The sequence below is a fragment of the Corapipo altera genome, unplaced genomic scaffold (assembly GCF_003945725.1).
Source record: "Corapipo altera isolate COAL_440 unplaced genomic scaffold, ASM394572v1 0, whole genome shotgun sequence".
Lineage (NCBI taxonomy): Eukaryota > Metazoa > Chordata > Aves > Passeriformes > Pipridae > Corapipo > Corapipo altera.
Genome location: NW_020884872.1, coordinates 830,086 through 840,162, shown reverse-complemented (window position 1 = coordinate 840,162; position 10,077 = coordinate 830,086). Strand labels below are relative to the sequence as shown.

The following is a 10,077-nucleotide window of genomic DNA, read 5'->3' as shown; positions in this document are numbered from 1 at the left end:
TTAAAATATTTGATTATCTTTAAATATAATTAATAACTTACTGCTCCCACAAATGTGACACCTGAATTGCAGTAACCAGCCGAGGGGAAATAAATATTTGGCCACGTTTTTCCCACCAGGAAGATTCCAGGCTGCACTTCTGGGAATTTGTTGGTGGTGGGTTTTGCTTCCTGGCTTTTTCTAAATATGTGTCCCATTAGATTTCCCCTTCCTCAGGTGGAATTTTCACAGGGGGGCTGGAAAATCCACACGGGAAGCACCTTTGACATCAAAGAATAGGGTTAAAAATGACATTATTTTGGCTGGATTTAGCATGAAACACTTTCAAATATTTCGATATTTTTTTAAAGATACCATTTGTCCAAAGTTTTGTGAAAATGGGATCGAAAACACACGGATTTATGTCACAAGTGAGCACAAAAATATCCCGTATTTAGCTTATCTCTCCCCCCAAAAAAAGACTTAAAACAGATTAGAGAGCCAAAAAAACCTCCAAATGAAGAGGAGGAAGGTGGCAATTTTTTTTCTCCTCCTCTGTGTGTTGGCTGAGATTGTAATTCATCACTTTAAAGCCTTTGATCTGTCAGAAAAAAAAAGGTGAGTAGTGATAATTTCGAAGTTTCTGCTGTTAACTTTGTCCAGGGCTGGTACAGTGTTTTGCAACTGTGAAAATTAGCTTTTTTCCTCCCTGTTTAATGTTGTGTTTTGGAAAGAAACCCCAGATTTCTAGGAGTGTTTTACTTTGAATATAATTAAAAATATTTGCTGCGCCAGCAGAAGTGACATATCCCAGTATTTTTATAGCCCGGATATAAAATGCAATCCCAGATTTGGCACAATAATGTTTTCCAAGTGTGCACTGACACATTTTCTCTACAAAAAAAAAATACAGTTGAAAGGTGTGATCTAGAATAACTATTAAATTAAGCTAATTATTTGTACAGGTAGAGAGTGACAGGACAAGGGCAATGGTTTTAAGCCGAAGGAGGGCAGGTTTAGGGTAAATAAATTTAATTTAAAAAACCCTGTGACCTCTGAAGCTCATTTTTGGGCCTTCCCCTGGAAGGAGGTGCTACATATATATATATAAATATATATATATGTATGTGTGTATATATTTGTACGTGTATATATATATAATATATGCATGTATGTATACACACACACACACATATATATATATATATATTTGCAATTAGCCTTTATGGCTTTATTGACGTAAGTAAAGAAGGAATATTGTAAGAAAATATCTCCTCTAAGGATAAAATAATCACCAGCAGGAGGAGACACAACTATGCAAACAACATTATGGCCTTTTTAAATTCCAAATTTCCTTTTGTTTGCCTGTTCAGTGACCCATTTGTAGAACACCATAATAATATATAATAATAATAATATATGATACATACTACTATACTATAATAATAGATAGTGTATTTGAATAATTATACATTTATATATAGTATATTTTAATATATAGTATGTTTTAATATAGTTTTAATATGTATTATATATAATATGTATTATATTATACATAATGTATATACATACACACTGTATACTTACACTATAATATATAATATTTATGCTATATATACTGCACAGACAGTATATCATATATACCATAATTTTGTATATATATGTACTGTATATATACACTATGTATATGCCCTATGTAGACTATATATGTATATAGTGTATATAGTATATATATGGTGTATATAGTGAATATAATATCTATATGGTATACATATATACATATATATATATATACACTCTACACATACACATATATATGCATCTATAGATACATAGATATGTATACACATATACATATATATACCCGTATATACATACATATATATACATGTCTATATGTATACACATTGTGTTGCTCGGTTGCCAGCTGAGGCGAAGCCACGACAACTTTATATAGTCTCTCTACAGTATATATAGTATTTATGGCATATTTCACGCATATAGTATATTATATATAACGTCTGTTCCTCTCCCCCACAGTCGTTGCCCTCAGTCAAGATGGCGGAAGGCGCCTCACCGAACACCTGTTGCCACGGCGGCCGCCGCTTCCTATTGGCTGATACGGGGCGGGGGGGCGGTGGCGACGGCTTCCTATTGGTTCAGACGGCGCGGGGGTGAAGGAAACAAAATGGCGGCCGGAGGGGCGGGTGAAGCCACCTTGGCAACGTCCGCTCAGCCGCCTCCGCGCGGCCCCGGCCATGGAGGAGCCGCCGCTCCGGGAGCCGCCGCCACCGCCGCCCGAGGAAGGGGAGGAGGAGGAGGGAGAGGAAGAGGAGGAGGAGGAGACGGACACGGAGTGGAGCTTCGTTGACGGCGAGATGGAGGCGGTGGCGCTGCGGGACCTGCCCACCTCCACCATCGCCTGCAACCTGGACCCGCGCGTGTTCCAGGACGGGCCGTGCCGGGTGAGCGGGGCCGGGGGGCCGCGGGTGAGGGGCCGCCGCCACCTTCGGCGGGGCTCGGAGGGGAAAGGGCGGCGAGACAGCGCCCTGCCCTGCCCGGGATCCGCGCCTGGAATGCCGTCGGGTGTCGGGAACGAGCCCATCCCGCTCCGCAACTCCCTGACAGGAGCGGGGAGCCGGGGGGGGTTTCGGGCTCTGCTCCCGGCGAACAAGGGACAGGAGGAGAGGGAGCGGCCTCCAGCTGTGCCAGGGGAGGCTCGGCTTGGACATCAGGTGGAATTCCTTCATGGAAAGGGTTGTTAAACATTAGAACTGCCCGGGGAGGTTTGGAGTCCCCATCCCTGGGGGTGTCCAGGGAACGCCGGGACGCAGCGCTCGGTGCCCCGGGCTGGGATCGGGAGCATCGGCACATCCCGGAGCTCTTTTCCAGCCTCGGTGAGTCAACACCAACGACTGTCCCCGTTTAATTCCTTTAATTCCCCAACCCTTAGCTCAGGGAGAAGCTTTATGCAGACCAGAATGGGGAAAACATTGGCCCTGGGCCACCTTATGCTGTTGTGGTCGAGGTTTTGGGGGGGGGGTCGAGGTTTTGGTCGGGGTCGAGGTTTTGGTCGGGGCACCCAAAAGCACTTTTTTTGCTTTTTTTTTTAATGCGTTTTTATACTTGGTTTTCCTATCAGGCTCTTCTTTCCTGGTGTCTTTCATACTGAGGGAGATGCTTAAGCTTTTTTAAACGGGTGGGAATTAAAGGGAATGGACTTGAAAAATCAGGCAATAATGGTGCTGGTTTTAAATCCCTTAAAATAATTACCCGCGTCTTCATGAAATACTCAACTTGCTGACAGCTATAATATATTAAAAATAGGAGATGCAGCTACATTATATTGCAGTTTTTGAGGTTATGTAATTTTAAATGCCCAATATATTTATCTTTTGGTGTTATCATGGAATTCCAGGCTGGTTTGGGGTGGAAGGGACCTTAAAGATCCATGGGCAGGGACACCTTCCAGTATCCCAGGTTGCTCCAAGTTCCATCCAACCTGGCCTTGGACACTCCCAGGGATGAGTCTCTGAACACTTAAAACCATTTTTCAGTCTTTCTTTTTATTATTCCAATTAATCTCTGTCTCCAGTAATTTAATTTAGGCGAGGACAAAGTCTTTTGTATACTCAAAACTACGATAAAAAATTGTTTTAAGGTCTTTTTTTTCCCTCCCCCTTCCTAAGAGCTGCAGCAGGAAGGGGTGCAGATTCCTTAAAATAATACCACATTAATTAGATGTTCACCATTAATTAGATGTTCATCATCTCAGCATAAACTGTGTTCTCTTACCCATGGGTGGCAACTTGTACATTTACTGCATAATTCACATTTCTGAGGCAAAGGATGGAAGAATTCTCTTGAACTCGAATAAATAGGTGTGTCCAAGAGGGGAGAAAAGCCTCAGAGTTTTATAAATAATGCAAAATAAAGAAAGAGAAGAGTTGAGGGACTTGGGACCCGGTGGTTTAAAACCTGCTGGTTGTGCCCAGACTCTTAATAGGTGGAAAAATTGAGCTTAAGTGTCAGGGAACTGAACTTTTAACCACAGAAATACAGAATTTAGGTGGAGTTAGTACAGTTACAGAGGTGGGAAATAACTTGAAAGCTGGAAATACTGTGCAGGGAAACCCATTCATGGACTGGATTTGGTTTGAATTTGCTCTTTTGGCCAAATGTCAGGGAAATTGCAAAGAGGGAGAAGGTGGAACCGAGGCTGTATCTCAGATTTTGGGGGTGGCAAAGGTGCCTTCAGCATTTTGGGGGGTGGTTGTATTTTTATATCTCTTTATATTTTATTTATTTACGTATTTTAATATAACAAGGTTATATGAAAAGTGAGGAAAACCCCGTGTTCTTCCACTGTGTATCCAGTTTTCCCACAGCGTTTCCTGGCTCTGGTGTCTCAGAAAATGAAGATATTTTGTCACTCAGGGGTGTAAAGTGATGCTGACCACACTAAAATGAGTCCAAGATAATAATTTTAAATAATTTAAATTTAACACCCGGTTAGGGGCTTCATTTAAAGAATATTCACTTGGTTTGCTGTCGGGTGTGAACAGAAAATTCAATTTATTGCAGCAAACAGTTGTGTGGAGCTTTGTGGTGTTGAAGGGATGAGGAAAGGGGTTGTAAAACACACACCAGACGCTTTGTTTTCTAAATATCCTGTGAGTTTGGGTGTGCTTTGCTGCTTTTCTGGGAGCTTCCCACTTTTCCCAGCGTGTGTAACCCTCCTAAAATACCTTCTCTGTGTCATTAATGTTCCTTTTTCCCTTCAGAAGGGCCCTTAATAATCCTGGATTGCCCTATTTGGGGAGGGTTGATCCAATCAAAGGTGAGACAGGACAGCTATTTCTATTTTAACCCTTCCCAAACACTGATTTGTGCTTGAAATGCTGCTTGAATTTGTTATTTCTCCCCTTTTTTGATTTTGTTTTAAATTTTTTTTTATCGTTCTGTCGAGGTCCCAGTTGAGAAATCCAAAGTTTTATTTGGTTTGTGACCAATCCCTTAAAAAACAGACCCTCCTATAGAGGGAGATACTAATAAATGACAGTTTATTCTCTACTTTATTCTCATAAGAAATAAAAATACTTCATGAGTGGTTTTTTAATATCAGCCCTTAAATCTTCCAGAGAACCCTTAAACACTCCCAAGTTTTTCTAAAGCACAATTTAGGAATATCTTTAAATTCTCTGTCTTTTGTTTTATTCTCATGCACAAGAAACCACCTTAAATGAAGAGTTTTGATTTCTAGGTTGGCAAACGACCTTGGAAAAATGCAAAAAAACCCATTTTTGCCTCGCTGAACCCATTTTCTGTTCCTGTTTTCTGACCTGCAGCTTTTTGGTAGTTTTGCTGTTGATTTTTTTACACTCGAGGGATTGTAACCCAGATGAGTTTTATCTCATAGAACTGGTCCTGTGTGCTCATTTATTTAAAAAAAAGAATAAAAATTATAATAATTAGCTAATTATTAAAGCCAGCAATTCTGCTTTTATATCTTCCCATCCTCCTCAGCTGGTAATTCCATTTTTTCCAGAGCTTTTCTGTCTCAGTGGAGACACTCAGGGTGGTTTTTTTTTTTCCTAGAATTTGTGCTGTCAAGTGGCCATAAATAAACTTCCTTGGATTCTGGAATTCCAAAGGGATGTGACACATCCTGGGTCCAACCACAGGAGGGCTTAAAAAACTCCCTCTGTGCCCTCTTAGTCCCTGCCTAAGTAGGTGACCCAGCTCTGCTCTGCCAGCTAATCCCAGCCTAATTCCAGACTCCTTGGGTAATTTGGGAAGTGCCAGAGGGACACACAGAGAGTTCCTTGGAAAAGAAACTTCCCCCCGGGGCTGCTGAGAAGAGAATTTTCGGTGCTGTGGATTTTCCTTAGGAGGGGTTGAGCTCCTGAAATTCCTTTAAAATATCCCCAGGATAAACTTTGGAAGTGGTGGAGTCCCAGGCTCTGGAATTGTTCAGGCAGTGTCTGGATGTGGGATGAGCTGTGGGAGGGGGGCTTGGACTTGGAAATGGGATTTTTGGGGGTCTCAAACCACGACAGGGCCGTGGGTTTAAGGCTGGTTCTGGTGGCTTTGAAAGTCTTTTCCAACCTTAATAATTCCATGATAATTCTGCTCTTTTTTTTTCCCAAGTTCCTGCAAATCCATGAAAGCAGCAGCAGGTTTTCCATAATTAGCAAATACTCGGATTTTTGGATGACTTGAAAAGGGGCTTTTCTGTCCCAGTAATGGATTTTCTCCTGGAAAACTTTGCTGGAAAAGGGGGATAAATGAAATAAATTTGGGCTGTTGGAAGGGCCCTGGAATTGGAGTGAGGCAGTTCCCTGCTGTCCTCACATAACCCCATGGAACAGAGGAACTCTCTGGGATTATTCAGGGAAACAAAAGAGAGAAATGTTCTGTTTGGGCTTGAAGATAAAGCCTAAAAAAGGTCAGAAATCCCTGGAGTTGTATAACCAGGAAGAGCAGGGCTCAGGTGTGTTGAATCCTGATCATCCTGGATTAGAAGATAATTTATTATACAGTAATGCAATTTTATGGCCTAGCACAACTCTTTAATATGATATTTTAATGTAACGTTTTAATAAATATAATTATCTAATTATTCATATTATTATATAATAGTATAATTGTATAACTACAATATAACCATTTAATATAATATTTTAATATAATTATCTCAATATAAATATAATTAATTATCTAATAATATAATTTTACAGCTAGAATGTAACAATTTAATATCATATTTTCATAAATATAATCATCTCAATGTAAATATAATTAATTATCTAATAATATAATTTTATAACTATAACGTAACAATCTAATATCTTAATAAATATGATCTCAATATAAATAGAATTCATTGTCTAATAATATAATTTTGTAACTATAATGTAACAATTTAATATAATATATTAATAAATATGATCTCAATAGAAATATAATTAATTATCTAATAATATAATTTTATAACTATAATGTAACAATCTAATATAATATCTTAATAAATATGATCTCAATATAAATAGAATTCATTTCCTAATAATATAATTTTATAACTATAGTGTAACAATATAATATTTTCATAAATATGATCTCAATGCAAATATAATTCATTATCTAATAAATTTATACTATAACTACATAGAACTATATAACTATGACAATTTCATCTGATATTTTTATAAATATCATTTCAATAGAAATATAATGTACAATCTGTATTTTAGAACTGTAATAAATAGAACAGAAGATTTTTATCAATATAATAATCTCAAGAGAAATATGTTATATGTTATATATTATATATGTTATATATTATATATGTTATATATTATATATGTTATATATTTATCTTATATTTTTATATTATAAAATATATTTTTATATATTTTAATGATATTTATAATTACATTAATTATATTTATAATATCCTAATTACACCTTCAAAATTCTGCTTTTCCTTCAGCTTTAAGCAGCAAAAACTTGTTGGGAACTCACCTAAAATTCAAGCTGTTAAATGAGCCACGTTTTTAGACCTTTTTAATGGATTTACAACCCACTGAAATAATCACGAGACGGATTTTGGGGTGTTTTTTTTAAACACTTCAGGAATCACTGGAATTATTTCTGCTTCCCAGGAAGTCGGTGAGATTTCCCAGGAGTTTGTGACAAAACTTTCTTTTATCAAACAATTCTCAGTTTTTGGTAATCTCTTCCTGGCCCAGTCACGTGGGCTCCTTAATCCTTTTACTCAAAGCTCCTTAAACCCCCTCTTAGATCCCATTTAAAGAAAGAGATTTCAGAGAAATAAGAATATTTTTCCACGAGCACAGCTCTGCCTGTGCCAAAACCTTCCCTGAGGGGGTGTCAAACTTCGTTCTGGGCCTCTGTGCCTTTCTCCAGATATTTTGAAGGGTTTCATTCTTCCTCTGCCAAAAAAAAAAAAATCAATATATTTTGACAGTGTTTAGAGTTGTTTCGACTCTGCTGCTTTCTAAAAAAAAAGCTCTGTTGGTTCAGAGTCACATCCCAATAATCTGGTTTTATTTTGAACGGTAAAACCATTAAAAAATTAAAGCAATGTATATTTTAATATGTATAATATTTCATATTATGTATTATATTAATACTGAAGTATATTAATATTGAGTTCTGTTAATATTTTCACATATATTAAAATATATTAATATAGTAATATATCAATACGTGATATATACATTTATTTATATATAAATATATATTTAATAATATATAGTATATTTAATATATTTAATAATATATAATATATTTATCTATAATATATAATATATTTATCTATAGTATATAATATATAATATATTTATCTATAATATATAACACAGAATATATTTATCTATAATATATAACATAGAATATATTTATCTATAATATATAACATAGAATATATTTATAATATATAACATATAAAATATTTATCTATAATCTATAATATAGAATATATTTATCTATAATATATAACATAGAATATATTTATATATAATATATAACATATATTTATCTATAATATATAACATATAAAATATTTATATGTAACATATATAACATATAATATATTTATCTATAATATACAACATATAAAATATATTTATATATAACATATATTATATATTTATATTTAATATATTTAATAATATAATATATCTATATATAGTATAATATATAAATATAATAATATATTAAAATATATTTTCAGAGATTAAAAAGTTGGGAATATTAATATTAAGAATGGGGGTGGGACTGATTTGTGAGTGGTGTCTGGTATATAATACATGTAATATATATGTGCACAAGGTATATAATAAATATAAATTATATAATAACTTGGATTACATTTTAAAAGCACAGGGATTTAGGACAGAACTTTTCTGGGAGGTTTAATTGCCTGGTTTAGAGGTATCTGATTTATAGCTTTTCTCTCTTCCTCCCAGCACTTTTTACTGCCCAAGATAAACCAGAATGACTTTTTTTTAATTAATTGGTGAGTCATTATTTATTACTGGCCCCACTCATAAAGCAGAGCTGTCAATACTCAGCCAGTTTGATTTATTAAAATCCATCAGGGATGAATCCTCCTCTTCCCTTTGCAGATTTTCAGGTGGTTCACGAGTTGGATTTGAGGTGGTTTTGCTTTTTGAGGTTGTTTGATAGATGGATTCCTTGATATTGGAAAAAAAATCACCTCGGGATGCTTAATAAAAAAAATTAATCAGGCTTTGACTTTTAGATACAGGCAGGTAAAGCAAAAAAAATCACTTTATTTTATTTTATTGGCCATTCTGGAAACTTCTTTGAAGGTCTGGTTTCAAAATAAATGTCTGTATAAAGACCTCTTAAAAATCAGGATGTTTTCCAAGTAAAAACTGGCTGAAAGGCAAGAACTGTTTCTTTTTATTTTTTACTTTTTTTTGCCTAGAGTTGCTGCTTCCTTTCTCTGTAGAAATAGAAAGCTGGAGCAGCTGAGCTGCTGAAGTGCCAGGAGATAAAAGCTGGATTGTTAAAATAAATTAGTTTTTTCTCATTTCCATATTTTTATTTTAGGTGAAGAAGCCCTTCAGAATGCCTGTAGTTAAATAAAACACTTCTGTGGGTTTCTAGTTAAAATAACCCCTCCCTTCTGGTAACCCAAAAAATGTAGATAATATTATTAAATACATTAAGGCCATCGCTGATATTTTTTATAGAGTTTGATAATTATTATTATTGGTTTTGTCTGGACTGTGATAATTCCTCAGAGTGGAATTCCTACTGGTGGCAGTAGGAATATTTCCATTACCATGGAAAGCTCGGGTTAGTTTTTAGTCCTGGGAATATTTGTTGTAATATTCCAGTTTAGGGAGCAGGATGAAAGGAAATAAGAGGCCAAAGAAGACGAGAATTAAAATGCACATTTCTCGCAGGTTGGGATGTTAAATAGGCACAGATTTCCTTGTGCCAATGAGAACTTGGAGAGGGAATTAGAGAAAGAGAGAATCGGTGGGAAATCCTGGGGGGTGTTCTCCCAGTTCCTGAGGGGTGTTCTCCCAGTTCCTGAGG

General features: G+C 35.9%; 1 protein-coding gene across 1 annotated transcript in view; it reads left to right on the top strand.

Moving 5' to 3' along the window:
* The first annotated feature begins 2,206 nt into the window (after positions 1-2,206).
* RCAN1 (regulator of calcineurin 1) overlaps positions 2,207-10,077 on the top strand; it is a 46,087-nt gene continuing 38,216 nt past the window's right edge. Inside the window, exon 1 of the mRNA XM_027636680.1 lies at positions 2,207-2,444. Coding sequence (XP_027492481.1) covers positions 2,238-2,444 — 207 coding nt within the window. The 5' untranslated portion in view covers positions 2,207-2,237. The remainder of the gene's footprint in view (positions 2,445-10,077) is intronic.